The 26189-nt window shown below is 47.1% G+C and overlaps 10 protein-coding genes and 3 non-coding genes across 13 annotated transcripts; 8 read left to right on the top strand and 5 right to left on the bottom strand.

The window, feature by feature from the left end:
• The first annotated feature begins 23 nt into the window (after positions 1 to 23).
• On the top strand, positions 24 to 2421 carry F5147DRAFT_668859 (kinase-like protein). Its single transcript, XM_041435401.1, has 5 exons — positions 24 to 250; positions 298 to 339; positions 398 to 753; positions 812 to 1879; positions 1931 to 2421. Exons 1-5 carry the CDS (start codon positions 60 to 62, stop codon positions 2146 to 2148), a joined length of 1875 nt encoding a protein of 624 aa, XP_041298356.1. The 5' UTR covers positions 24 to 59; the 3' UTR covers positions 2149 to 2421.
• A 649-nt stretch (positions 2422 to 3070) lies between these two features.
• F5147DRAFT_833014 (uncharacterized protein) lies at positions 3071 to 6938 on the bottom strand (the record flags this gene model as incomplete). Its single annotated transcript, XM_041443842.1, has 17 exons — positions 3071 to 3360; positions 3412 to 3510; positions 3570 to 3610; positions 3666 to 3687; positions 3740 to 3779; positions 3831 to 3873; positions 3929 to 4144; positions 4194 to 4559; positions 4612 to 4848; positions 4900 to 4914; positions 4974 to 5033; positions 5086 to 5146; positions 5704 to 6052; positions 6111 to 6211; positions 6272 to 6631; positions 6688 to 6823; positions 6882 to 6938. 17 exons carry the CDS (start codon positions 6936 to 6938, stop codon positions 3203 to 3205), a joined length of 2361 nt encoding a protein of 786 aa, XP_041298355.1. The 3' UTR covers positions 3071 to 3202.
• On the top strand, positions 5371 to 5473 carry F5147DRAFT_t21. Its single transcript has one exon. It is a non-coding gene; the product is annotated as a tRNA-Lys (tRNA).
• Positions 6939 to 8653: 1715 nt separating the features above from the next.
• F5147DRAFT_t12 lies at positions 8654 to 8737 on the bottom strand. The gene has a single exon. It is a non-coding gene; the product is annotated as a tRNA-Lys (tRNA).
• Positions 8738 to 8790: 53 nt separating this feature from the next.
• F5147DRAFT_833013 (MCM-domain-containing protein) lies at positions 8791 to 11802 on the bottom strand. Its single transcript, XM_041443841.1, has 13 exons — positions 11601 to 11802; positions 11423 to 11549; positions 10792 to 11373; positions 10532 to 10742; positions 10333 to 10478; positions 10198 to 10281; positions 9902 to 10138; positions 9769 to 9852; positions 9592 to 9716; positions 9408 to 9536; positions 9017 to 9356; positions 8945 to 8961; positions 8791 to 8896 (listed from the first exon to the last, which is right to left on the bottom strand). The coding sequence occupies exons 1-13, from the start codon at positions 11744 to 11746 to the stop codon at positions 8884 to 8886; spliced, it is 2241 nt and encodes a 746-aa protein (XP_041298354.1). The 5' UTR covers positions 11747 to 11802; the 3' UTR covers positions 8791 to 8883.
• A 78-nt stretch (positions 11803 to 11880) lies between these two features.
• F5147DRAFT_t22 lies at positions 11881 to 11953 on the top strand. Its single transcript has one exon. It is a non-coding gene; the product is annotated as a tRNA-Thr (tRNA).
• Positions 11954 to 11971: 18 nt separating this feature from the next.
• F5147DRAFT_668836 (maintenance of mitochondrial structure and function-domain-containing protein) lies at positions 11972 to 13593 on the top strand. The gene is made up of 9 exons (XM_041435400.1): positions 11972 to 12112; positions 12165 to 12241; positions 12297 to 12425; positions 12481 to 12569; positions 12619 to 12856; positions 12906 to 12998; positions 13050 to 13150; positions 13232 to 13300; positions 13366 to 13593. Exons 1-9 carry the CDS (start codon positions 12036 to 12038, stop codon positions 13483 to 13485), a joined length of 993 nt encoding a protein of 330 aa, XP_041298353.1. The 5' UTR covers positions 11972 to 12035; the 3' UTR covers positions 13486 to 13593.
• A 108-nt stretch (positions 13594 to 13701) lies between these two features.
• On the top strand, positions 13702 to 14551 carry F5147DRAFT_742588 (uncharacterized protein; the record flags this gene model as incomplete). Its single annotated transcript, XM_041439551.1, has 6 exons — positions 13702 to 13798; positions 13855 to 13878; positions 13937 to 13960; positions 14024 to 14249; positions 14309 to 14369; positions 14423 to 14551. The coding sequence occupies 6 exons, from the start codon at positions 13702 to 13704 to the stop codon at positions 14549 to 14551; spliced, it is 561 nt and encodes a 186-aa protein (XP_041298352.1).
• Positions 14552 to 14659: 108 nt separating this feature from the next.
• F5147DRAFT_566413 (L domain-like protein) lies at positions 14660 to 15581 on the bottom strand (the record flags this gene model as incomplete). Its single annotated transcript, XM_041430799.1, has 4 exons — positions 14660 to 14947; positions 15009 to 15344; positions 15406 to 15446; positions 15500 to 15581. 4 exons carry the CDS (start codon positions 15579 to 15581, stop codon positions 14660 to 14662), a joined length of 747 nt encoding a protein of 248 aa, XP_041298351.1.
• Positions 15582 to 15623: 42 nt separating this feature from the next.
• F5147DRAFT_603570 (phosphoinositide polyphosphatase) lies at positions 15624 to 18564 on the top strand. The gene is made up of 15 exons (XM_041432282.1): positions 15624 to 15717; positions 15771 to 15871; positions 15922 to 16005; positions 16059 to 16333; positions 16383 to 16408; positions 16467 to 16509; positions 16558 to 16591; positions 16639 to 16952; positions 17004 to 17132; positions 17181 to 17299; positions 17347 to 17558; positions 17609 to 17775; positions 17823 to 17921; positions 17972 to 18038; positions 18090 to 18564. The coding sequence occupies exons 1-15, from the start codon at positions 15689 to 15691 to the stop codon at positions 18395 to 18397; spliced, it is 2007 nt and encodes a 668-aa protein (XP_041298350.1). The 5' UTR covers positions 15624 to 15688; the 3' UTR covers positions 18398 to 18564.
• On the top strand, positions 18550 to 19774 carry F5147DRAFT_668828 (uncharacterized protein). Its single transcript, XM_041435399.1, has 5 exons — positions 18550 to 18742; positions 18810 to 19021; positions 19077 to 19229; positions 19278 to 19424; positions 19477 to 19774. The coding sequence occupies exons 1-5, from the start codon at positions 18607 to 18609 to the stop codon at positions 19645 to 19647; spliced, it is 819 nt and encodes a 272-aa protein (XP_041298349.1). The 5' UTR covers positions 18550 to 18606; the 3' UTR covers positions 19648 to 19774.
• A 274-nt stretch (positions 19775 to 20048) lies between these two features.
• F5147DRAFT_626880 (cytochrome P450) lies at positions 20049 to 22216 on the bottom strand (the record flags this gene model as incomplete). The annotated part of the gene is made up of 10 exons (XM_041432701.1): positions 20049 to 20322; positions 20380 to 20425; positions 20474 to 20688; positions 20740 to 20913; positions 20962 to 21412; positions 21464 to 21549; positions 21595 to 21646; positions 21698 to 21746; positions 21796 to 21931; positions 21989 to 22216. 10 exons carry the CDS (start codon positions 22214 to 22216, stop codon positions 20182 to 20184), a joined length of 1578 nt encoding a protein of 525 aa, XP_041298348.1. The 3' UTR covers positions 20049 to 20181.
• A 1271-nt stretch (positions 22217 to 23487) lies between these two features.
• F5147DRAFT_668815 (acetyl-coenzyme A transporter 1-domain-containing protein) lies at positions 23488 to 26183 on the top strand. Its single transcript, XM_041435398.1, has 15 exons — positions 23488 to 23914; positions 23977 to 23996; positions 24058 to 24073; positions 24117 to 24340; positions 24391 to 24457; positions 24506 to 24520; positions 24571 to 24697; positions 24747 to 24849; positions 24904 to 24982; positions 25032 to 25368; positions 25416 to 25491; positions 25547 to 25604; positions 25658 to 25723; positions 25778 to 25939; positions 25993 to 26183. The coding sequence occupies exons 1-15, from the start codon at positions 23551 to 23553 to the stop codon at positions 26028 to 26030; spliced, it is 1752 nt and encodes a 583-aa protein (XP_041298347.1). The 5' UTR covers positions 23488 to 23550; the 3' UTR covers positions 26031 to 26183.
• Positions 26184 to 26189: the final 6 nt, after the last annotated feature.

Below are 26189 nucleotides of genomic sequence, written 5' to 3'. Positions count from 1 at the left end.
CGTCACACTCTGTTCCGGGCATTCCGAGTCCGTTCGTATACCGTCCCTTCACAAAGTACATGGCACCGCATCAGCCATGCGCTAAATATCAGTACGTACTTACATCGTCCACTCCGAAGATCGTTCCGGTCACAGACCAGGAACTCAAGGATGAAGAATCACCAGCTGACTACAACGCTGGCGGGTATATGGTCATCAAGATCGATGATACATTCAAAGACGGTCGGTATATCGTAGCACGCAAGTTAGGGTAAGTCATCATTTTTTTTGCCATACAATTCTTGTTCATTCGACAAGCTGGGGCCATTTTTCAACTGTCTGGCTCGTCAAGGATACTCAGTGGGTATTCCAGTTCTGCGAACACACGTATGTTCTCATAAAGTATTTTTTTTCCTAGCGAGAACCGTTACTCTGCTCTCAAAGTGGTCAAGTCTGCTACGCGTTATGCTGAGACTGCACGCGACGAAATAAAACTCTTGTCTCAGGTAGCTGCTGCAAATCCACACCATGCTGGTCGACCACATGTTGTCTCGTTCCTCGATTCTTTTCAACATCGCACTCCTCAGGACACTCACGTGTGCATTGTCTTTGAGCCCCTCGGAGAGACGCTTCTCGCATTAATTCAACGCAACAAGAAGAAGGGTGTTCCAAAACCCCTCGTCAAGGTCATCGCGAAGCAAGTGCTTCTCGGCCTTCAGTATCTTCACGATGAATGCGATCTCGTTCACACTGACATTAAACCTGAGAACATTCGTGCGTGTCTAATTGTCTCTGTATTCATATCCGCCCCACTGACACCTTACTCCGTTAGTCATTTCCATACCAGATGTCGAAGCTCGTATCCATGCTGAATTGTCTATTTCGCCAAAGCCAACGTCGCATCACGTGGGCGTTCCTCAGCCCACCAAATCCCGTTCTGGCTTAACCATTCCTTATCGACATGCCCCTGCATACGAGAGACGCGTACAAATATTTGATTCACAGCCACTATCAAGTCCATCATCGAGATCTGGAAGTATGAGCGCTAACGCGAGTAGCCATAGCTTCCAAAAGCAACTTTCTGGGACAACTCCGATCAGTGGCGCACCCATCAGCCAGTTGCTTAGGAAGTCTGCTAGAGCGGACCCTACTATCATCCTTCATGACTCACCAGTAATACCTTCCAGTAGCCCGTCGACTTCGTCTATCATCTCCTCCACGCTATCCACGCCAGCGGCTTCTAACAGTACTGTTAGCACACCTCCTACCTCGGTGGGAAGTGCAGACATACCCATCCTGACGAAAATGGCCTCGCTTACGCTCATGAGTGCTTCGCCGGATGTCACATTGCGTCTAAATACGGAAAGTGTCATGGTCTCCGCGCAACACGTATCTACATCTCCCCTCATCCAATCACATTCTTCGGATATTCACCACATCACTCCCGGGCCGTCGCTTCTGACCCAAACTGCTCCGCATCAGTCTTCCGGGCCGTCTCTCAACCGAACTCCGTCGCCTCCTTCAGGGGTGCCCGTTTTAGGACCGCCATCAACGCCGCTTTCTACACCGCTTTCTACGCCGCTTTCTATCAAGATTGCCGATCTAGGCAATGCGACACCTTCTAAGCAGCATTTTACAGAGGACATTCAGACACGACAGTATCGCGCTCCGGAGGCTATCCTTGGACGACGTGATTGGGGCACAAGAGCTGACGTTTGGAGCGTTGCTTGTGTCGTTTTCGAGTTGTTGACTGCGGAATATCTGTTTGACCCTCATGGACAAGGCGAGATGTTCACGAAGGACGATGACCACATGGCGCAGATAATTGAATTACTGGGTGATTTCCCATTAGATGCGAAGATGGGAGGAAGGTATAGTCGTGAAATATTCGATCACGCAGGTAAGTCAAATTGGAAACAGAACTCAAGCAAAGGACTCACGCTACGTTCAGGGGCGCTTCGTTACATCAAAACGTTGAAGCCGTGGCCTCTGAATCGTGTCATGACAGAGAAATACCTTTTCTCTGTCTCGGAAGCGGATGATTTATGCTCCTTCCTTGAACCCATGCTTGCAGTCGATCAAAGGGAACGCAAAGAGGTTCGCGATATAGTTGACCATTATTGGCTAGATGTGAAGGACGAAGAGTGGGTAGGCGTTGACAGTTGGTAATGAACCTCATATTTTGCTTGTGTTGGTGCTGTCGTTTTATGGGGTTTATGTGTCTTGGGCTATCTGAATTATACACCTCGCTTTGACTTTTCTTTCACCCTACTTCAACGGTATTTATTCCTTATGGCTGCATGGTATATCTATATCACAATGACTGTTCACGATTTAGATTCAGCCACCCCTTCATTTTACACTTTTTTTGCCGTCCATACGATGGTACATGTATTGCACTTTCTCAAGCCATAGATATTAATACAAGGTCTTCCATGCTCATGCTTCTGATTCATTTTATTCACTTCGAAACACCTCATGGTAAACACAATGCGTGTGACCGTCAGGAGGACTGTGACTAGTCGAACAAGTTTTGAACTCAGTATGATTCACATGATTTTTATATGTGCTGCTAGCCCCCGACTCGTTTATTCTTGCCAGAAGTGTTACGTGTAACCTGACACTGACAGATTGATCTGTTTTGTTGGCAGTTCACTGAGTTCAGGGGTTTTTCGCACCACGCCATGCCATGATGCCACGGACATTGCCCGCCTACGTGACGGATCTACGATTAGCTTGCAGACCCGAAGGGTCTCCCCTAGTTGATTGTTGTACTGTAACTATGACATTTCCCTGATGGTCACGGTTGACTGCAATGATACAAATGACGTTGTAATTGAGTCTCTGGAAGGAACAATGCTAGCCTGAGTACACGTCGTAGAAAGCAGTATGTCGAGTGCTTGAGGTACCGCCATGTGTTTGCCATTCCCAAACTTTTAGGGATGTTCGTTTGAAGCTGCTCCGACAGCGCATAAGAAGCGCCTATGGGATCATATCAACACATACTATATCACCCATATATAAGAGCACCCATCTAGCAAGTCGTCATTTTCCTTGAGGAAGTCTGCACGACCTTCCCTTCTCCTTCTTTTTGTAGATGGTATATTTCAAGGTCCTGTTATAGCAAATCGGTTTTGTATCCTTACTCTATCCTCATTAAAGTATTCGTCTAGTTACCGGCCCGATAAACCAATGGATAGATCATCATGGGCTAAATGACGGACTACATAGCTCGTGGTGGAGTTTCACCATCATGCAGGGTCACATCGTTGATGGCGCCGATCAATATATTCACCTCATCCTCTGATGATATGGCATACACCGTGCTGTTAGCCGGAAATTGCCTGGTTTCCTCGAGAGCCGCGACAGGACGAGGGGAACCTACAGGAACTCCGTGAATCCAACAATATCCAGTACTAAGACAGACCTTACCTTGAGGCAGAGCAGTAGCCATCCTGCTGACCTTAGGGGTCCTGGGTGCTCTTTGCACGAAGAGGGGGATGAGTTTTCCGACCTTACAAACGCCACAAACTAGGACATATTCAATGAACCTACGTGTGATATTGAAAGTACATTGGAGAGCAACTTACCGCATTCATCTGGTCTGATGGATTTGCTATATCGACCATATCTAGTGCCAGACCATCAGACATTGGATGCCGGTGCTGGACCGCAACCCGACTTACATTTTTGAACACTTCTCGCATTCTTGATGAAATGATCAAAGTGGCGCGTGGTTGAAGCTGAATCTCATACTCACTCCATTCGAATGGGTACGAAATCTCGTAGTTGTGCCTTGTCTGGGATTACAACTGTCAAAAAACAGTCACTTTGCGGTGGTGGTTGCCTACCGTGATTTCAATTTCTGGACGCTTGATCATTACTTTGTTGGCCCTAGTGAGGTATCAGATCAACAGTCAGTGAAAACCAAAAGGATGTAGGCACCGACCACGCTTTGAAGATCTGGCCATGGCCTTCTTTCGGGTTGCCATTGATGATCCAGGATGCCAGGTGACACATCTCATGCGACAAAGTATTTCGTATCCGTTCTAAAAGCACACAAATCAGGGGCACGGTAGAAGCAGAAACAAAGACCTCTCCACCATCACAATCCAAAATTTTGGCGGCCAGCTCGATCTCTGTCGTCTGAACACCATCCCTAGACCTGCCATCAAGATGAGCATAATAAGAGATGTAGCATAATGACTGGATACTTGTGCCACTTAGCCCTCCCCGCGGTAGTTAAGAGGCGCTTATTCCAATTCAATTTTGTCTCTCGGGGGAGACCGTTATCGAATATTGTACTATTCAGCTCTTCAAAGAGCTGTGCAGCATATTTCTCGCGACGTGCCTGCTCCTCTGCTTTTCCCTGCTTGGAAATCCTCGGGGGTGGTTTATTTATCCGTGGCGTGCTGTCCAAGATTGCCCGAGGAGTACCAGCCTGCCTCTTATCCTCTCCAGATGAATGTGAGTGAGATGACCCGTCATTACAGCGAGTAATCGGGAAGGAGGGAATGGTCTCATTGACAGTGGATATCTGAGCACGGCGAATGGGTTTGCGTGCACTTCGAGGCTCGTTCCTGCCCGGTTAATATATGAGCTCGAAATTAGCACTAGTGGGTATGGCCTCACAGAATAAGAATGGAACCATCGTCTGCATCGCTTTCATCAGCATAAAGTGACAAGAAATCCTTCGGACGCTGAGCCACAGGTTTCCTCCGCATTTTTGCGGGGCTCTTGACGAGATCAGTTAATTTGTCCGGAAAGTCGGAGGATGTATCGCAGGTATCGCTATCTGTCAATTCAATGATTTCCGACGATCCACGGAATGGGCTTGTGTTAACAGGAGTGTTCTGATCCTGTCGAGTACTGTGTCTTCATCAAGTATCTGATATCACAGTATACAAGACATTAACTTACCCGTATTTTGTGAGTCTGGATAGGTAAAAACACGTGAATTTGTTTAGACATATATCTCTGCCATAGAATCTTACGAGTTGTCATCGTCGTCCGAGGATATTTCAATGACTTCAAGAGTGACAGATTTACACTTTCTATGTGTGCGGGTCAACGTCAAAGAGTGATTTTCACGAGAAGGTCACACACCTGAGTCTCTCTTCCTCGCTATCTGATATCAACTCTGGATTCAGCTTCCTGATCATTAACCCTAAGTAACGAGTGACAAAGACAGATATCAAGACTGGTCTGTCAACAATATATGGGCACTAAGCCAGCGGTAAAAATGTTTGAAACTGACTTGCAATGGACAATATGTGTGTCTCGCGACTCAAGACGCGCTTGTTCCCAGCGTCCCGTGACAATGTCAACTTGATCATGTGCATCTGAATGTGATGAGTAGTACAGCAAGGTATCTTGGCGCTTCACTACAAGGCCCGCCTAGCTCAATCGGATAGAGCGTCAGACTTTTACGAATTGTACGAGTTTGTGCAAGGCGGTGATCTGAAGGCTGCGAGTTCGACCCTCGCGGTGGGCTAAAGTTTTAGTTCAAGTTTGGAAGGTAATCAATACCTTTTGCAGTTCCGGGCACGGCACGGGGTTTTCTGATAAATTCAAGGGCCTATATATACCCCCCCTTCGGGCAGCCAGCGTTTCTGAAGTTCATGTCAAACAAACCTGGATTGAGCCTAGATGATGGATAATTTCATATGGCAAAAATTATTACAGCGGTATACGCATTTATGTAAATTCTTCTCACTTTCTAACCCTCCTCTATCTCCTCCGCAATAAACCTCTCTGCCTCAAGCGCGGCCATGCACCCACTCCCCGCACTAGTGATAGCCTGTCTATACCTCTTATCCTGCACATCGCCAGCGGCAAACACGCCATTGACGCTCGTCTGCGTCGTTCCAGGGACAGTGATGACATACCCATCAAGGTCCGTTTGCAGCTGGGAGCGCACGAGGGACGTAGCTGGTTCATGTCCGATCGCATAGAAAAGTCCGACCACTGGTAGATCATGTTCTTCCCCTGTCCTTACGTTTTTGATGCGGAGGTTGTTGAGGAGATTGCCATCGCCTTGGCATTCGGTTGCGACGGTGTTCCAAAGGATCGTCTGTGGAAGCGTATAAGAGGTGGTAAGTAAGGGAGTATGAGAATAGAGGGAGACATACAATCTTGGGGTGATTCATAAGGCGCTTGGCCATAGTTTTAGAAGCGCGGAGTTCGCTACGGCGGACAAGGACATACACGTGAGAGCCGTATTTTGTCAGATCTACCAGAATTTGGTGTTTTATTTTCGATCTCACAGGATAGCAGGATTGAAATATCTTACAGGTGGCTTCTTCTGCTGCAGAATCACCACCACCGATGACAGCTAGCGGTTGATTTCTGAAAACAGGGTTGGCAGCATCGCAGACTACACACGCGCTGATGCCGCTTTGCCAGTATGTGACTTCGCCCTTGAGTCTTAGCCTCTTCGCGCTCGCACCAGTTGCGATGATGATCGCATCTGCAGTTTCTGGTTCATCGTGTTCCCCACCCTCTCGCCAGTAACGGAAGGGGCGTGCAGAGAGATCGATCTTGGAAACGGTCTCTGTGATGATCTGCGTTCCGAAGCGAATGGACTGCTCGCGAAACCTATACATAAGCTCGGGACCAAGGATGCCAGATGGGAAACCAGGATAGTTCTCGACTGCAGTGATAGACGAGATGCAGCGAAGATGATGACGGGATGGGGTGTGTACGTACCATCTATGGTTGTGGTAAGTTGACCACCGGGAGCGAAACCATTTGCCATCAAGCCCTCAAACAGGACAGGGTTGATGTTCGCGCGCGCAAGATATAAAGCGGCGGTGTGTCCTGCAGGACCTGACCCGATAATAACCTGCGCATGGGTGAGTGTTGGGAAATGAATGATACAAACAAAAATGGATGATACAAACGACTTTTGAATGCATCTTTGTGCTCTTTGGGACATTTGTATTTGTGAGTGGGTCCATGTTTGAGTGATCTAGTGCGATCTGGAGGGGAGGCAATTACATTTGCGAAAGGAAAGGACCTTATGGGCTTTGCAGAATTGCAGGAAGCGAATTAGAGAAAGCATGTCTGTAACTTTCGCCTGGTTGTCGGGAAAACCTAAGGGCCATGAGGCCTGAGGCCGGATTATGGGCTTCGTTAACGCACTCTGAGTATATGTAAGATCTAAGGCCTAGGCCTTATAATAAACCGCGGAGTGACTACGAATTTGGTGCTGCGGCGGGCTAGTACATGCAAACGTAAGGCTAAGTTAGAACGTTACCATTATAATGACATGGCCCTTGATATATAAAAGTTATTACAAGGAAGAGCCGAAATACTTTTTTCTTCGCTTTCCACAGAGACTAGTGCACCACATAGCTCTAGCTATGGCGCAAGTACTACAGTGTACGAAGCACCAGCGTACCGTCTCCGTAGACTATAGTACAAAATTTTGGCCGTCCCAAAAAAGTTACCCCATGCTTCCCCCGGACCATGATCATACTATTACATGGTGACAAAGAAGCGCTCAGCAACGAGCCGAGTCACTGTCGCTCTTTGCGACCAGAAGAGGGGTCAGACTCAGAGTACAAGGTCTCTAGCGAGATGCTGAAACTGCAAGCAGACGGCTTCTGTAGATCGTACTTAGCATCTCCTTGCTTGTATACCTGCCCAGTTACCATTTCATGCAACATGTTTCAAATTTCGTCGGAAATTTTTTCAACTAGGGTCGCAGAATCTGACCTTGCTTTGCGTGGCCTCGGAATTTTCCGACGTTCCAGCGATTATCGATTAGCCACCATGCTGACTCTATTTTCAATGTCCGATCGTTTCTTGCAGGCGTGCTAAATTCTCAGTTCGTTTCATCTCCGAATACAGGAACAACACTGACGCTTGTTGCCAGTTTGAGGCCGGCTGTTGCTCTAAACTTGTCCTACTGATTAGCATTATATTAGTAAGTGTTCCCATAGGTTTCTCCGTGTCGCTGTTGCTGATGCGAGTGTGTTATGGCGTATTGTGTTGTGGAACCGGCAGGGAATCTGTTGTCTGTCACTGTCAGCATGATAGTTCATTGCCGACTCTGAGAATGTTAACCATTCGTTGGGGAATAAAAAAAACACTCCCCCCCAAAAGGAAACTAGTACCTGTCTTCAGTTTCCAATTCTCTGAGTCAATCAAAGTTTTATTATGCCATTCCGCATTGCAGATCAGACGTCGCGACTTTCAAACTTTGCCTCCGATCGCGCCCATTTTGCAAATTGCTGTAATATATGGAAGAGCCGGAATCATTCTTTGTCGACAAACGCTTCGGACGGAGACTAGTGCACCACCATTGCCGACATAGCTCTAGCTATGGTGCAAGTACTACACACTAGCGTACCGTCTCCGTAGGGAGCTCTATAGTACAAAAATTTTAATGAAAATTCTATAAAAGGACAATAACGCGAGCGTCGGAAAAAAGTTACATGCTCCTTCATCTCCCCCGGACCATAATCGGTTTACACATATGGCTCGTATGACAAATAAAGCTGCTCAAATTTGGCTATCTCGACCCTCAACTTTCAAAATTCTAACGAGGTAGCCTTAATCTACAAGCTAAAAGATTGCATTTGCGCTACTCTACGGAGGACTAGACACATTTTCAAATTCGGGCTAATCCGAGAGGCGCTTCGTACAAGGGAAATCATCCAAAAACATTAGCCCACCGCGAGGGTCGAACTCGCAGCCTTCAGATCGCCTAGTCATAAGAGTCTGACGCTCTATCCGATTGAGCTAGGCGGGCGATGTCACAATGCCCACGTGTACCTGTATAACGCGCAGGAAGAATAAAGACACTATGGCTATCTTCAATGGGTCTGACTAGGGACACTACTTATCCACAGATATTCAAAACAAAGAGCAAATGTATAGCATTGTCCGTACAACACATCAAACACCGACCCTGTGGCAATATTCAAGCCGTGCACTAATATCAAAATAAACAACTTACCGATGCACGACCTTTTTCTGCAATACACACGGGTTATCATCTCATTTTTGTGGTCCGACATAGAATACTCACCTGACCAGAGAATCGTATCACCTCCCTCTTCTCAAGGATGAAGAGTGTTCGTTCCAGCGCGTGATTCGAGTACCCCTGTTGCGTTACAAATTCCCTTACTAAACTTTGGTAACTCGTACTCCAGCCCACAGGAAGACGTCTGCGCAATTCCTTCTCTATCCGCGACATCTCGTCATTCAGCTCGCCGCGAGACATGCCATCAACGGAACCCGCCGAGACAGCGTCCATCGTCGAGAACTTGAAAAGCCGGATGGCTTCCTCGACATGATGATTCTGAACAGTAGGTGATAATGTCATCTTGGCAAGCGATTCCGATATTCGAATGATGGCTTCTAATTGGCTGTGAAACGCGTTAGTCTCAACGGCAGTGGATCTGGAAATTGATACCAACCGAACTGTTATGGGAATCGAACTCCGTTCGTCATTATCGCGTTCCACTTGCTGAACCTGCTTCCGAAGACTAACAAAATGACTGCTGAGCATTTCTTGAGCATCTGGAGATAACCGCGGTGCGCATTTGCTGGAGATCACATAATTAGCTTGATTATCTTGCAACAATAGGGGATAATTCAAACCTCTTGCAATACGAGATATACCGCTTCATTTTGTCAATGTCGATTTCGCCAACAGCTTCTCCATTGTCGTCTGTACTCTGATTCGGCCGGTTCATGTGGATGTTCATGACGTGCTTGGCAATCATCTAAATATTCGGTCTTGAGTAAAGGTTTAGGATCGAGGAAGTGGACACTGACACGATCTCGTTGTTCGTTGTGCTCGTCTTTGACGATAAAAATCATATCAAAACGTGACAAAATGGTTGTTTGAAAGTCGATGTTCTGAATGCTACGTCAGCAAACTATAAAACCCCCTCGTGAAGCAGAATACCTCGCCAGGGCTCCGACCCTCATCATATCGTCCCCAAACTGGATTTGCTGCTGCAAGGACACTTGTTCGGGAGTTCAGCACCGTCGTGATACCAGCCTTCGCTATCGAAATGGTTTGCTGCTCCATAGCCTCATGGATGGCAACCCGATCCTCATCGCGCATTTTGTCAAATTCGTCTATACAAACAACCCCAGTATCTGCAAGAACCATGGCACCACCCTCGAGATAGAACTCGCGCTGCGATGCGATGCGAAAAGTCAAAGAGCATAAATTTCTGTAAAGGAATTGATACTTACAGAAACTGCATCCCGCTGGACGACAGCGGTTAATCCAGCTGCGCTAGAACCCTTTCCAGAGGTGTACACGGCGATCGGTGCAACCTGCAGGATGTGATGAGAGGGCGTACAGCGCGGGATTGGTGCCTCTCATACCTTCTCGACAAACTTGAGCAGTTGACTCTTTGCTGTCCCTGGATCTCCGAGCAAAAGAACATTGATATCGCCTCTCAATCGCATACCATCTGGTAAGACCTTCTTAGAGCCACCGAAAAGCAGACAGGTAATCGCCTTCTTGATGTCTGCAAAAGCAATGAGCAAGGATCGAAAAGTCAGTTCGCAGTTCGCGACGAACCGAGGCTGCCATAAATACTTGGACCAACACTCTTAGCAAACCGTTCATAGAAACCATCGCTGCGTGCCATTTCACCAAATTCTTCCTCCTCTTCAGGAGTGAATTGCACTCCAAAAGGATTTGAGGCGCCACCACCGGCAGTCGGCGAGGACATTTCAATGTGAACAAGACGAAGATAAGGTTGTCGAAGTGCAGCAGGACCAGCAGATTTCTGTCATAATTTAATATGTGTATCGGGGGAAAATTGAGATGATACTCACGTTCTTTGCCGAACTGAAAGTAGAATAAATCCCAGTCGCGACTATTCGTGAGCCAGGGACGACCTTGCCCGTTAGGTATCGGTCTGCAGAGAGAAGCATATGCCGTGGAAGTTCACCAACTGGAACCATGTCTGGTGCCTCTTGCAGTTTCAGAGTCTGCTGGTCAACAAAAGACGACTTTGAGTGAACAATGATGTAAGGGTCTATTGGGCAATCCTTCTTCTGATTCTCCAACTCTGGTGCATCACAAACTCTTGGTAGGCCTCGATCTGAACCATTGCCTATTCCTCCAAGGCCGCCGGCAGGGTATACAACTTTTGTGGACCGGCAAGCACGACATTGAAGATGAAGCTTTGTTGCTCGCGAGGAAAGGACAGAGGCGGAAATAACGATTCCTGGTATACGGACCAACTTGTTCATCGTATTTGCTGTCAAGTCGCGAACACGTTGCATCTGGAGGCCAGATCTGATGGTGATTTGGACTCTGGGGATTGATTGGAGGGCGGCCTCTGCGCGTTCATCAGAGCCACCAGCTAGCGGGAATAGGATAGTACGAGCCGCTTTAGTAGCCGCGTTTTCAAACTGTAAATGATCTGAGCTTCGAGTGCAAGAACACGGGAAATGTACTTACCAGCGGCAATATATCTGCCGGTCTGTCCTGAATTGCATGCGCTAACTCATCATTATACAGACCAACATGACGAAGATCGACCTCCAGCTGGTATTGCTTAAGGAGCAAGTTTGCACGAAGCTGATCTCTGCAAGCTTATTTAACAACTGTCAGACACTAAGGAGAAAATAAAACTGACCTGTAGATGAATTCGCCTCCGACGCGATATTGCAACAAAAACTCTAACAAGAGTTTCTCGGTTTGGGATGGAGAGTCAGGAGATGCAACAGCTGGTGGGTCATGGACCGAGACGGTGAACACATGATTTCCGTCGAAACCTGACATTTATGAGCGAAACAGAAAAGAGTGACTTATCTTCAATGAATGGATGTGGAAGACGCGAAGGTATATTATCCTTTAGGGCAGACAGATACGCGACATCAGACGGATATGTACATTTATAGATGTTGAACTTTGAATCCCGTTTAGCTCAGTTGGTAGAGCGCGTCACTAGTAATGACGAGGTCAGTCGTTCAAGTCGGCTAATGGGAATATTTTTTGTCTCCTATTATTTTATCTGTCGCATCATTAGGATTCAACGCTGTGGTCGCACTCGTTAATCTCACTGTTCATCATGACCTCGCAAATGGATACAGACGAACAATCCATAGTCCTCCCCTCTAGCACAACGTCCGGATTGTCTTTGTCGCTGTTGGTCGACTTTCTGTTTGATACTGTTAGTAACCTTGACGTCGTCTTTCAGGCATCCCCTGCCGATCCTGAACATTTCCGAACATTTGACGAGATTAAAGCTTCAGACTCGGTCCAATTCACCTTTCGGCATGTTCATTTCTCTCTCATGCTTGTTACCTGTCACTAACAGCGGACTGATCAGTCCTCGGCGCATTGCTAGGCACCCAGAACGGTCGAGAAGTCGAGATTGTAAACACATTCGAACTTGCCACAGAAGAGGGTCGCGATGACCTTGTAGATCACGACTTCTTGGTGTCTAGACGCGATCAGTGTAAGTCTTCTATGTGATCCGCATCCTCGCTGGCCGAACCATTTTCTTGTCGAAGATAAACAGGTGTTCCCCTCTTTAGAGTTCATTGGATGGTACACAGTAGCTTCTGTACCGACATATCGTCACATCGCGTTACATGAGCAGGCATGTCGAATATTCCTGAGTTCTTATTTGTGAAGCTCATAGCACACAGTTCACAGGGTACTGCTCAACGCCACTCCTGCTTGTCCTACAACCCTCCACGATAACTTCATCATCATCTGATATCACTGGGCAGACACTTCCTTTCAAGGCTTATGAGCCTACCGTCGAAATAAGGGATAAGAAGACACGTTCTGTGTTCATAGAAGCACCATTTAAGGTAGAGACGGGTGAAGCTGAGCGTATTGCTGTCGATTGGACAGCCAAGGGTGGTGGTGGAAGTACCAGCCGTGGGTGAATTGCTTCTTCTACTGATATACCTCATCATCCTTTCTGCAGTTGAATCTCATCTTCAAGCTCAGCGGGCAGCAGTCAAGATGTTACACGAGCGAATATTGGTTCTTGTGCAATATGTGACAGATGTGATCGCAGGTACGTTATATGCGTCAACTTGAAATCCAGGTTATATACGTTTGTACGCAGGCCAAATTCCAACAGATCATACAACACTTCGATCTTTGTCCGCCTTAATTGCCTCGTTACCGGCCAGTGAGAATAAGGGCTTCCGCGATGAATTCAACACTGTGTGTGCCATTTCTATTTTACATCCTCCATCTCTGTTCGATGTTCACGCTACCCCTTACTCACTCTGATACGCCATACAGGAGTATGAAGACGTCCAGCTTACTGCGCTGCTCTCATCGCTTACGAAATCGACAAACATTTTGAATGACGTGAGTGATATGCAATTGTCAGTCTCCTAATTCAGTTCTGATCAACATGGGCGTTTGCCATGTAGCTTGTCGACAAGCACCTTGTACTCATAGGAGGATCGCGGGACGATCGCACTGTAACTGTAAGGAGGAGGGGGATGGGCAGACAAGGGATGATGCCAGGGGATTGGGCGATGCACCCTTAGTTACTTGAAGAATGCTATGCCACGTATTGTGTATCCCTTCCTTAGCTGGCACCAATACTCATGGATCATATTTGCAATCGGAAGGTGATTCGCTGTTTCCTGGAACCCGTATATTTGTATTGGTATATTTTTGTCTTGGATTGCGTTCAACTAGTAAGTCTGCCACGTATAAATGAGACTCCACCATGACATTTCATTAGTTCTTCCCAGTTGACCATGGTACATGTCGAAGTCGTATCACCAGCCTCCCTCCTCGGTACGGTGTCGCCTAAAGGCGTTTACATTCTAGGTTATGGCTGGCTTTATGGGATGTGTAAGATCGTTCCGTCATCGTACATCCGTCTGCGCTGACTCACGAGACGGATCTAGCTGTGTGGGTGTCATTTTTTGGAGGTACGAGACTCTATCAATATTTATCATGAACCTGCTTTTCTGACGGACATGTGTTCAGGAATAATTGCTTTGCGGACGTTGCGTTCGTCTTTCTGATTTACGTGTATCGCGTGCTGTCGATAATCAGACTACTTCGTTGAAACAGCTAGACACCAGTTTGGTGCTCTTCAGCACAAGACCTTCCCGATCTACTTTTCTTCCTCGATTGGACTCTCCTCGGCTTTGCTGGGGCTTTGGGCATATGCTCATCCCGAACTTCTTGCCAACATCACCAGTCCTCTTCGGGCTGATGTTGCACAGGCATATGTGCTCGGCACTGTCATAGCGCTACAGAGCTGCAACCAGTTTGCCGTTGGGCCAATGACTAGCAGGCAGGTAGACTGTAGTTACAAGACCACCAGGTACTGAATTTTCATGTACGCGGCCACAGGACCATGTTCCAGCGACATAAGTTGGAGAAAGAAGAAGGCAAAAACTACGATGAACCCGGCGTAAGCTCTTGCTATTCTTTCAATCATAACAATGTACTGACGAAGATTTGTAGGTTTCCGCCCAGATGAAGGCATTGAATACGAAGTTTGGAATGCTCCATGGCATGAGCTCGCTGGCTAACTTGGGTGCAGTCATTGCCCTGACCTTTCACGGCCTGTGGATTGGAAGCTACGGGTTGTGAAGCACTTTCTGGGTATCATAAACCTGTCCTAAGAGCATCCGTGTAGCTCTCAACTGTGTCAACAGCCAGAGTAGATATTACGCAAAAATACAGTTCTAAGCAGTACAGTCATGCACCTACAGACTCCATGGATGGCATGTATCCTTCTCTTAAACTTCTCTCCAGCCTCCTGATCTCTTCGATGGAGGTTGCCTTTGCGATGGCCAGTTTGACCTTCTCGGCGTCTTCTTTTGACATCAGCCGACCTGCCTTCCCTGACAGCGCCGCTGGTTTGGGCTCGTCAAGAGTGACGGCTGCTTTTGAACCCTGCTTCGATATGGTGGTGGATATCGTTGTTGCAAGGGCAGTAGGTAAACCTTCTGCTGTAAGGAACAAAGACTTTCCTGCCTCCCGCTCCTGAAAGGTGCGAGTGTGCTGAGCTATCGACCGCGTTGAGTTTCGAACGTCGTGGGCGCACCTTATCGCGAATCCTCTGAAAATCCAGAACTCTCAGCGATGCTATTCTCCACGCAAGCCACTCGCGATACCATTTCTTTTCCCTCACGGGGTTGCCCAAAAGGGCAAGGTACTTCAATCCCTTGATCTCCTTGAGAGGTTCGAGATCGCCGAGCTCAACAACACTGTTACCAGTGAGGACAAGAGTTGTTAGATTTGGAACTGAAAGGTGAATTGAGGGTGAAATCGAAGCAACTCGGTTGTTGGCAAGAAGGAGTGTTCTCAGTCGTTTAAGCAAGGGCAGATTGCCCAGCACGGTGATTGAATTATCTGTGAAATCTATAGCATCGTGCTGGTCCTATTACAAATGTAAGTTGTAATATTTACTGCCACGATATACATGAGGCCAATGCGCGTACCTTGGTCACACCAAGGTTTTCAATAGTAGGGATTTTGTAACCTTTGGAATGATATGAACATGGTTCGAGATGCAACTGATTTTTACGAGCTCACCTCGTAGATCGAGCTGCCGCTCTTTTATGGGGTTGAGTGCAGACGGGGCCTGCGCGAGAAGCTCGGGAGTGAGCTTGACCATGGCGGCTCTAGTCAAGCGTGAAGGGTGCACGCTACGTTTCAGACTCAGACAACGAAGAAGCAGCCACTTACGACGCGACGTGCTCAACACATTACTTCCTGACCACCATGAAGCCCATATACCAGAGACTCAATCTGTGCGACCCGCTGCCCACTAAATTTTACTTTTCTGCTGACTTTTTTTTTACAGATTTATTGACGGCCAGGACGCCTACACCTTTGTTCCCGTGCAACCTATTGGAGCGCAGTCTCTCACCATACACAGGGCTACCGGTGATATAGTACTCAATGGTGAGCTGCCTTTAACACGTGGTATTGCAGCTACATATGACTCTGCTCAGCACCGAACACACCTGTCCATCCTACCGCCTCGAGATACGGCAAGACAATTTACGGGATCCTGGGGATGATTTCACTGGCTCTTTGTGCGTATTACGATTTCCAGAGGCCACTTTGCATAGACCGATCCATATTGCAGCGGAGTATGTGATTGTAATGACAGGCCGCGAACACCGTGCGCGCCTGATGGGCCACGACATATACCGCGCGGCTGACTTTGACATTCTACCTCTAAATCCAAATGTCTCTGTTCAAAATCCACCCCACCCAGTAGAGAGACACTTGTTAGCATTGGTTCGCTCGCATCTCCTCGGCGGACACTTCTTATTTAGCTACGGCTGGGACTTGTCGAGGAGACTCCAAGCACAATGGCAAGACCGGGACAACGAAGGGAGAAAGGCCTTGTGGGAGGTGGTGAGCACTAAGATATGCATTTGGAACCATGAAAATGACCGAGTATTAGGCCGACGACAGGTTTTTTTGGAATAAGTTGGTCGCTCATACAGTTGTGCAGAATATGCATGTTGACATTCGTGACTTCCCGCAGATTCTTACAGTCTAGACTCACAGACACAGACATCGCACATGATGTGAGTCATTTTTATCCAGTTTTAGTGCACATTTCATGATTTATACAGCTCAGTCCTTACATTCTCCCAATTATTTATGGAAGTAAGTCCGTGCCTCAATCTTTCTGATCATTATTTGATGGCTTTTAGCGTTCGACATGCGCACTGTATATATCCATGGACATCGCATCCAGCTTTGCCTCATCAGCCGACGGTCGCGCTATCGTGCAGGCACGAGATACTTCCGCCGTGGCATTGACCATGAAGGCCATGTTGCCAACTTCAACGAGACCGAACAAATTCTCCTGGTTGATGAGAAACCCGCGGGGCGCTTATCGTTTGCCGAGAACTTAACGCACAAATTGAGCTTCACTCAGATTAGAGGCAGTGTGCCGGTCTTCTGGGCTGAGGTCAACACACTCAGATATAAACCTGATTTGCAGGTTATGGACCTTCAGGAGACGGTAATTTTACTTCTCGGTTTCGATGGGTGTCATCGTTTTGACCACTTATAGGTTGACATGATTAAGCTCCACCTTCGAGATCAAGTTTCAGAATATGGCAGTCAAAGTCTCATCAACCTGGTGAATCAAAAAGGTCACGAGCAACCGGTAAAGGAAGCCTACGAACGCGCTGTTTCTAAAGTACATTGCCATTACACACTACTTCTGCATCTCATTGATGTGTTTTAGGTTGATCTCCCGGACGTGAAGTATCAATACTTCGACTTCCACAACGAGTGCAAACACATGCGATGGGATCGTATTAGTGTTCTCATCGAAAAGATGCAAGAGGATCTCGTTCAGCAAGGGTTCGAACGAGCAACCCTCAAGAGTTCTTTTACTGATGTACATGCAGATACTTCCACCTCGACACGGCACAGAATAAGGCCGTACAAATACAGACAGGCGTGATGAGAACAAATTGTATGGACAATCTGGACCGCACGAACGTAGTCCAAGCAGCGCTAGCGAAATGGACGCTTCATCGGCAATTGAAAGCCATTGGGGTGGTGTCCGACAATGAAGAACTGGATGACTTTGATGCATTAACCAGAGGTTTCCGTGAGAGTAAGGCTGTCGCTGCAATCTCATCGTTGCATACTCATTATGCTATCTAGTGTGGGCCGATCATGCGGACTTAATCTCGAAGGCATATGCAGGCTCGGGGGCGTTAAAAACAGACTTCACCCGTACGAATACACGAACGAAAATAGGTGCACTCCAAGATGGGTACAAGAGTGTCGTGCGATACATCAAGAACAATCATTTCGATGGCGCTAGACAAGTTCGTGTCTCCCAGCGCTTGACTTTGCTACCCTGACAGATTTACAGGATGGATTTGACCTTGTTACTGGAGCTTGGACTCCTCAGAAGAATCCAGTCACCGCTGCATCCCTGGTCGCTGATACGCGACCATTAACCATCCGATCGGTACGTTTGTTCGCACTCGGAACAACTCATCGCTGAATCTACTCCTTCAGGTCCCTTACATCTTGTTGTTTGCGCTGTTCATGATCTGCGCTGGACTTACTTTGCCAAGAACATCAGGTTAGCTACAATGTACATCATTTAGCGGAATTCGCTGACTGGTAGTCGCAGACTACTCGCTATTGTATTACTTCATGTTGTGGTTCGTTATCACTTCATTGGCTGTCGTGTTCATGATGGTGCATGGCATCGAGTATGTCTCGTGGCCGCGGCTCATTCCTCCCACGGATATCATCTACTACAAAGGACCAGGATTTCGCTCAGCTCACAATGGGAAGGGCTTCACTGGCCCTCTAGCTCACAAGTTGGATCTTTTTGGTCAATCAAATTACTTTGGTTCCAGGCTACTCTTAAACGGGCGTAAGAGAGCTTTGACGGTCAGTGGGATGGAAGAGGGAACGAAGAAGAGAGTAGATTGAGACCCGCTACTGAACTATGTTACGCAGCGCCTATCAATCATGCTATCCGGGACCACATATATAATCGCCCCGTACTTAATTTCGTGCCTTACATAAGCTTGGAAAATTTCCCATTTTGGCGCCGCAAACAGAATTCAAACTCCGTTGTGGCGCGTCACGCTAGGATATGCATATGTTTGGAGCATAAATCCTCCTGTCCCTTCCTCACCATGTCTGGCAAAAAACGCGCTTCCCCCGGCACAGACGTCGAGAAAAATCCTCTGGCAAATGTCGAACTCAACAATGAAGATGCCAAAAAACTCCAGGACATTCAGAAAGATGTCCAACGCGTCGAACTTGTCATAGGTGAGCTTCTCAGTGTATGGCCAGAGCCCCCCACGGAAAGCAGTAACGCAAATTGACAATTTTTAAGAGCGCCTGGCTATGGACAAACTGACCCCAGTCTATGAAAAACGCCGTGCTGTCGCTAAATCGATAGAGAAATTTTGGCCTGTGGCTCTTATGAACAATAGCATGATCTCTTTTCATGCACAACACACTATTGATCAACTTGCGCTGAGCTACCTTGAAGACTTATGGATCGTTCGCGATCCTAAGGAGCCACGATGCTACACTATCGAATTCGTGCGTCATTGTTGATATGCGCCATGATAATCAACACTCTAAATTGTTATGATAGTTTTTCAAGGCAAACCCGTACTTCACTGACTCCGTCTTAAAAAAGGAATACAAATATGTACCTCCACCCGCCGCTTCGGACGACAACCCTGATGCAGACGGTATTACCGACTCCATGCTCGAGTTCTCCTGGGCCCGTGATGTCCAGCCTTCCGTAAGTTACGTGTGTCCTCACTGAATCACACTATTAAACTTGCGGTAGGCAACTCCTATTCACTGGAAGGATCCTGAGAATGCCCTGACCAAACTCCACCCTCGTGTGGCTGAGGTGGATGGGGACGATGATGATATGCCTGCAGAAGCTGGCAGCTTCTTCAATTTCTTTGAGGTTGCAGATGATCCATTTGAGGTGAGTGGCGCCAGTCTGTTGCCATAGGTGCCTAACTTGGCATATTTTCTAGATTGGCGCGCAAATTGCCAATGAGATCTTCTCCGAGGCCACAGATTATTTCATGGGTAATATTGCTGGCGACGAACTTGATTCTGAAGAGGAGGACAGCGAAGACGATGACGATGACGCTGAGGAAATTGATTTGGAGAAACCAAGGGCGAAAAAGCAAAAGAAGGAATAGATGCTATCACCAGTGGCCATCTATTCGATACGCATATTTATGTCTTGTCAGCTACCTAGCTTGACTGTCTTATTGGTTTATCCCGCACTCGTGGGTTGTTTACAGTAACACCTATTTTCGCGTGGTTTTCTTGAGTGATCTCTATCATCTCTGGTGGTAAGATGAATTTCGGCATTATGAAGTTGCAATTTTCAGTCCGACCGAAGAAATTCTGAAAATCTACATGGTGGTTTCAAGTACTGGGACTGCAAGGCGTACTTGCATGGCGTGTTTTGACCAAGTGAGGTTGGACGTGATGGCGACGTGACGCGTGTTGTGAAAGTACATGTATGCTACTAGAGACTGTTTGCTGTTTGCTTCCTACAAACCGTAGGAGTCGGCGACATCTGGTGTGGACACTAGAAAAATATAGCGTCCTTACAAGGTCACTTGAGTTCTAATGTCTAAAGTGCAATATCACATCTCGGTACATTCAATACGAAAGTAGTATAAACAAATATGTGCCCACGAGCTAGCATCCCCCCAACTGACTTGTCACAGGGTTCTGCGAACCGTAAGCGGTAGCGAACTCGAGCCTTCTCCCTTAACTCGGGGACGAATGACAAAACTCTGGAAAGCTTCAATTTCATGTGGACAGGAGAAGGCGAAGTGTCGGAGTAGAGTCACTGTCAGAGCCTTCGGGCAAGTCATAATCAGATGGGGTGATCAAGGACGAACGTCATGAACGCCTACCTTTATTTCGGCAGCTGCAAAGTTTCGCCCGAGGCAGCCCCGGGGGCTGTCAGGGGTGAGCAAAAAATAGGCATCAAAAGAGGGGTACGCCTACCCGACACTAAAAGCCAACAACTCGCGGCTAGTCCTGGTACCGCGGTGGAGCCAGCGTTCTGGTCGGAAGTCGTCTGCGTCGAACCCCCACGTTGACTTGTCTTTTTGAATGACATTGACAGGTAGTGAGATGATTGTGCCTTTTGGAATGACGAGGTGAAGGTCACCAGACCCTGCTACAGGTTCCGAAAGAGGTATACTGATGGTCTCAGCAGCCTACGCGAACAAACTCTGTTAAATCTTTCGGCTGCGTACATTTAATCTTACCTCGTGATGATTTTCGAGAACAGGTGGATGGAGGCGGAGTGTCTCTAGGAAAAATGCGTCGAGAAGAGGGTAGGCATTGTTGAGTTCATCGAACGTAGGGTCTCCAGCAGTTGAAACTTCTTCACGAATTGCTTGCTGCCATTCCGGGCTCATGGAAAGCTCAAAGAACAGCCACTAGAAGACATTTTCAATCAAAATTTGGGACTAGTTAAGTGAACCTACAGCAATCGTGGCGGAAACTGGTTCATAACCAGCTGAAATGATGGTTCGCATCTGCGCTGCAACTTGCTCTTCATCCATACGTACAGCGGCAGTGGCTTTATCAGCTCGCACTGTGTAGATTATTGTCAACGAAGTGATGATCCTCGAATAATTCAGAATCATACGCATCAGTGACATCAGCGTCTTACTGTTCGGATCACTGACAGCTTCCGCATCCTTCAAGATATCTGTAGCCAGATCCCCAAGCTCTTTTCGGGTTTTTCTGATCATCTGCCCTTTCTTGCCGAGATGCAAGATAGATGGTAATAACCAAAAAAGAGCTTTCATGTAAAATGAGGTAAGCGATTTTTCGTGATTCGTCAAGCCGTCTAGGGTTTCCGCGAGAGCGTGTGGCTGGCCTCGAAGGCAGTCAAAGTCGTACGACAACGTTGCTCGTCCAACTGTATCCAACCTGCATAGAATTTGGATGAGAGCACACGAAACACTTGCGGGTAATACGTACGCAAAGCGTCCGGCCCAGTTAGTCATCTCAATCACAATTTCGTCGCTATGTTGGGCATCAAGAAGCTTGTGCCACTGGGACACCATCTGGAAGAAATTAGAGAAGTATCCAACACGATATATGCAGCTTACTTTGGTAGCGTTTTCGTAGAATACCGGAGTCAAGTTCCGTGCAGACTGCACACTGAAGCTACGTCAACGTAGAGTTACCACCGAGATAATGTGCGCTTATTACCTTAATGCTGGGCCGACGCTACGCCGTTGCTTCTCGTGAGCTTCTTTGCCTTACCACACACATCAGTGAGTGGGTTAAGATGTGTATTGAATGATTACCTTCCACCCAGAGAATACCCTCTCCGAGCAGCATACGAAACCAGGCACGCACGCCTTTTGGCTTGGGAAACTGGTATGCGCCCTCTCCCAAAATAAACGATATTGCGTGCGGATCCGTGACGGAAAGGAGCTGATGCTGATGAGTGATGAGAACAGTGAGCGAGGCAACAAAGTTCGAACAGAACGCCCTTACGCCAAACGCTCCTGTAAATTTCACAACATTGCCGTATGTGCGGTGCCAGTCCAGATATAAGGCACCAGGTGTGTTATAATACAACACCTTTTCTTCGCCCCACACCCAGGAGGAAGACTTCGGGCCCGGAACGTGGCGCAGGGCGAACAGAGACGAGAATCGTTGTTGAAAGAAACGTAATATGTATACGAAAGCGAAAGCAATGGAGAAATGATAGATGTACAACATGGAATGCGCAACCGGTTGGAAGAGTCTTGGAGCGAGATGTGTCGTTTGTTATCACAGTGGCACGATTGAGGATGCAATGAGGAGCACCTTTTTATGCGTCCTGGTACATCCAATTCGCGTAATGTTTTTGGCAAACATTCTAGATCGATCGGATTATGATGTTCGCCGTGGCGTTATGATTGCATCAAGGCTTTCAGCGATGTAAGAAAATCTGATCAGTCATAGATGGCAAGTCCTTGCTCCTGATTGACGCTTTGCCTGATTCGATGACTTGAATCTAAAACCTGGACATTGGATGAACTGACAGAGAACTCTGAAGAAGGCAATGATGAATTCAATCGAGACATGATTGAAAAGGCACCATAATGGACTCAGTCACTGGCTCGCTGCAGTACCCATCCGCGAGTCTGTTGAATCGCACTTGATCCTAATACGGAATGATGGGTAGCAGAACGATAGATGCGAAGAAGATAGGGCGAGTTTGCGTTTTGGATCTATCTGCAAACAGAATAACTGCCTCGCGTGTGTCATGTTAGCAACGGACTGGGCAGTGCTGCATTATATCGCATCGAGTATATGCCTTGCTAAGTTGCTTGACCGACTTGGAGGGTACAAAGCAGTCGTGAGATCTGATAATTCATAAGTCAGTTTTACTGCAGAACCTCAGACCGGGCGTCTTACGGCAGTGATTCTGGAGTACCTTCTGGCTGAAACCGCGACAGAAATCGGAACTATAACGAATTATCTGCATCAGTATTAATGATCGTTGATTGATCACTAATAGTAATATGCATGCCCTACACAGGCGTCTTCCTATCGATCATGTCCTTTACTTTTTACGAGTGTATCATCGTGTTTTATAACTGATAGGTCAATCCAGCGGTGAAAACCTAAGCGAGAGCGCGAACATCGTGCAGGTAGATCAGTCATGGAAGATCAGAAAACCAAAGGCCACGTGAAAGACACCGGGCCGTGTAGCAGGAGAAGGTAGAGCGGGGAGACGAGCTATCATGGCAGTGGCAGGATGCGTTCTGTCGTTGAGTCGCTGTGGCGAGAACTAAAAAGATACGAGTTCCACCGGAAATATCAAAGCTGCGTGGTCGAGTAGGGGACGTAGGAGAACATAAAAATGATTTCTACTTTGATGAACCCATGACTACGAGCTAAACGTGTTTGACGGACTCACACAAGCTGCTACAAATTATGGAAACATACCAAATTTGGTAATTGACCCGGTGTCGAGCCTAACGCGATCGTGTCACTTCCTTGCAGCAAGTTGTTACGAGCAGATCGAGTGAATACGGTCAACCAACCAAGGGTCGAATTTGTTTCGCATGTCTGCCACCCGGAATAAATCTCCTTCAGAAGATCCTCAAAGCTTGCGCCACAGGTCCAGCAACGCTAACGTCGTCGTGGAGGCCCGGGACTACACCAGTCAAATTGACATGTCCCCACTACCGCCTTTTCACAAAAAAGCCATCTCTTCCTCCTTGGACGGAATTCGAATACTGCCTCGCGTGCCTGCGGGATCACCTTCAAACCTCGAAGATGTCGAGCTAAGTTTGTTGTCCGAAGAGGAGCGGATAAGTGCTGGGCGAAACCTCCAAGATGGTGACGCGCGTTCTTCTGCAGGTGGAGCGAAAACAACTGCTATGTCTTCTAGAGACAAAAAGGCAATGACCCTCTTGATCATTCTTTGTCGGTCACTTTCATATCTCCGAGCTTTCAATCCAGTTGACATGATTTTATAATCCCATTAGATTTAATCCAAGGAGTTCCTGTAAGTTATTTATCTTCCTCGGATGTCGCGCCGGGTGAGATGCTCACTATTCCATGAACAGCTTGGCCTTGCCCTTGGTATGATACACTTCTTTTTTCTGCTCACTCTGACATTTTTTAGGTTCTGTCCCGTTCATTCTCCGAGAACATCTATCATATTCACAACTTGGCGTGTTCGCATTATCTAGCTACCCATATTCGCTCAAGCTATTATGGTCTCCTATCGTTGATTCAACATTTCATCCTTCCATTGGTCGTCGAAAATCATGGATAATTCCTATGCAACTCATAATCGGCTCCTTGATGCTCTACATAGCCTCGAACGTCGGGAGATTGATGGAAAATGTACGTCACAACTGCTAGACTTTCAATCGTTCACTCTGACGTGCATTCAGCCTGCGGATAATATCCATGAACTCACTTTTGTATTCACGTCACTGGTACTCTTTTCTGCAACGCAAGGTACGTAAAATCATCGCGCCCCTTGTTTCATACTCAAGTGTTTTACAGATATTGCTGTGGATGGTCCCTTATTTGATTTGTTTTCAGTCACGTCAATACTAATATCAATCCAGGATGGGCTTTGACGCTTCTCTCTCAGGAGAATCTTTCCTACGCGTCTACATGCCAGACAATCGGGTTGAACACAGGCTTCTTCGCCTCTTTCACCGTCTTCCTAGCGCTAAACAGCGAGGCATTCGCGTAAGCAGTTTATGTTCAATACTACGCATTATTTAGTGACAAATTGCAGTGAGAAATGGGGCATTCCACGCCTCGAGTTAAGCACATATCTGCGTTTTTGCAGCCTCTTGTGTTTTGGAGTAACTTTTTGGCTAACCTTCTTCGAAACAGAGGTGACTATCAGCGAAACTTTTTGCAAAATTGATGACAAAATGATACATTTTTAGGGCAGTGAATCATTGGACGGGTCAGAAATGACTGTTACATCCGTTTACAAAACCATATGGAACATTTGCAAACTCAAGCGTAAATAGGTTCATTTTCGGATTGTTTAGTAACTGATGTTTTCCTTCAGATGTCCAGGCGCTCATTGTTATGCACTTCTTCGCAAAAATCGGGTTTCAAGCTAATGAGGCAGTCACTAGTTTGAAAATGATTGAGAAGGGTTTGGGTCGCGAAGACCTCGCTATTGTTGTCCTCATAGATTTTCCTTTTCAAATCTTGGGAGGCTATTTTGCGGCGAAGTGGTCTAATGGCGACAGGCCACTTCGTCCATGGTTATGGGCGTTTTGGCCCCGATTGGGATTTGCCTTTTTGTCGACGCTCATTGTCTACTGGTTCCCAACACCCCCTCTTTCATATGGATTTTTCGTCTTCCTTATCATCCACACAGTGTTACAAGGACTTGCATCGTATGCCCAATCAATGAAATCCGGAGCACGGCTGATTTCTTCCGTAGGACGATTCAGTTCGTTGGTATCTCAGCATTCCACACCAGAATATCTGATCCTCTCATTGGAGGGACCTACATGACGGTATGAGATTTCCACGGTTCCTTACTTGTCGACTGATAGCTTCATACCTATTTAGCTCCTTAATACGTTTACTAATCTGGGAGGAACGTGGCCGAAGTACTTTGTATTGAAAGGTAAGGGTGTATGGCAGCCATATTCGTCGAGCGCTACTAATGCTCTAATAAAGGCGTCGATTACTTTAGTGAGGCGTACTGCGAAGTGAAGGAGGCGCACAGTGAGCTGCTTGTTAAAGGTAGGCATGAATGTTTTCTGCTCTTGGCGCCCCTTAATGCTTACTCGAAACCAGCTGCCGAATGCGTCTCTGACCGCGGTAAGGAGGTCTGCTCAGAGATCGACGGACAATGCATCACAGAACGTGATGGATATTACTACGTTTCAGCGATATGCATGTCGTTTGGCGTGCTGTTCCTAGTTTTCTATATCATTCCCACTGCACGCAAACTCCAAGGTAGGTAAAGTTATCTATGTCACTTCGGAATTAACTCAAGCCTATCTGTCTAGCCCTTCCCGTGTACAGATGGCGGATCAATCCAGAGTGAGCACGGGTGCAAGATTAGGCTGGGGTTTGGGCTATCGTTCGTTACTTATTCTAATATTACTGAGTGGTAGATAGCTCTTGTTCGTTTCGCACGTTGATCAAAGTACCATTGATGTAACCAGTACACTCATTGTTTGAGGTGGCTCTCGCCTGCCCTAAA

Source organism: Suillus discolor (assembly GCF_016758755.1).
Source record: "Suillus discolor strain FC423 chromosome Unknown F5147scaffold_4, whole genome shotgun sequence".
NCBI classification, from domain to species: Eukaryota; Fungi; Basidiomycota; class Agaricomycetes; order Boletales; family Suillaceae; genus Suillus; species Suillus discolor.
The sequence above is the reverse complement of the archived record's forward strand: the minus strand, read 5'-3'. Positions and strand labels throughout refer to the sequence as shown.

Excerpts from the sequence above, each read along its gene's own strand:
- F5147DRAFT_668859 (XM_041435401.1), top strand. The coding sequence starts at position 60 with ATGGCACCGCATCAGCCATGCGCTAAATATCAGTACGTACTTACATCG. Across the intron at positions 340-397 it reads TGGCTCGTCAAGGATACTCA|CGAGAACCGTTACTCTGCTC; the intron begins GTGGGTATTCCA and ends TTTTTTTCCTAG. Across the intron at positions 754-811 it reads CATTAAACCTGAGAACATTC|TCATTTCCATACCAGATGTC; the intron begins GTGCGTGTCTAA and ends TTACTCCGTTAG.
- F5147DRAFT_833013 (XM_041443841.1), bottom strand. The coding sequence starts at position 11,746 with ATGTCAGGTTTCGACGGAAATCATGTGTTCACCGTCTCGGTCCATGAC. Across the intron at positions 10,743-10,791 it reads CTTTCAGTTCGGCAAAGAAC|AAATCTGCTGGTCCTGCTGC; the intron begins GTGAGTATCATC and ends AAATTATGACAG. Across the intron at positions 9,537-9,591 it reads TATATCTCGTATTGCAAGAG|CAAATGCGCACCGCGGTTAT; the intron begins GTTTGAATTATC and ends TGTGATCTCCAG.
- F5147DRAFT_668836 (XM_041435400.1), top strand. The coding sequence starts at position 12,036 with ATGACCTCGCAAATGGATACAGACGAACAATCCATAGTCCTCCCCTCT. Across the intron at positions 12,857-12,905 it reads TGGTGGTGGAAGTACCAGCC|TTGAATCTCATCTTCAAGCT; the intron begins GTGGGTGAATTG and ends TCCTTTCTGCAG. Across the intron at positions 12,999-13,049 it reads TGTGACAGATGTGATCGCAG|GCCAAATTCCAACAGATCAT; the intron begins GTACGTTATATG and ends GTTTGTACGCAG.
- F5147DRAFT_603570 (XM_041432282.1), top strand. The coding sequence starts at position 15,689 with ATGAAGCCCATATACCAGAGACTCAATCT. Across the intron at positions 16,953-17,003 it reads TTATGGACCTTCAGGAGACG|GTTGACATGATTAAGCTCCA; the intron begins GTAATTTTACTT and ends GACCACTTATAG. Across the intron at positions 17,559-17,608 it reads AACCAGAGGTTTCCGTGAGA|TGTGGGCCGATCATGCGGAC; the intron begins GTAAGGCTGTCG and ends TATGCTATCTAG.
- F5147DRAFT_668828 (XM_041435399.1), top strand. The coding sequence starts at position 18,607 with ATGTCTGGCAAAAAACGCGCTTCCCCCGGCACAGACGTCGAGAAAAAT. Across the intron at positions 18,743-18,809 it reads ACGCGTCGAACTTGTCATAG|AGCGCCTGGCTATGGACAAA; the intron begins GTGAGCTTCTCA and ends ACAATTTTTAAG. Across the intron at positions 19,425-19,476 it reads TTGCAGATGATCCATTTGAG|ATTGGCGCGCAAATTGCCAA; the intron begins GTGAGTGGCGCC and ends CATATTTTCTAG.
- F5147DRAFT_668815 (XM_041435398.1), top strand. The coding sequence starts at position 23,551 with ATGTCTGCCACCCGGAATAAATCTCCTTCAGAAGATCCTCAAAGCTTG. Across the intron at positions 24,850-24,903 it reads TAACCTTCTTCGAAACAGAG|GGCAGTGAATCATTGGACGG; the intron begins GTGACTATCAGC and ends ATACATTTTTAG. Across the intron at positions 24,983-25,031 it reads GAACATTTGCAAACTCAAGC|ATGTCCAGGCGCTCATTGTT; the intron begins GTAAATAGGTTC and ends GTTTTCCTTCAG.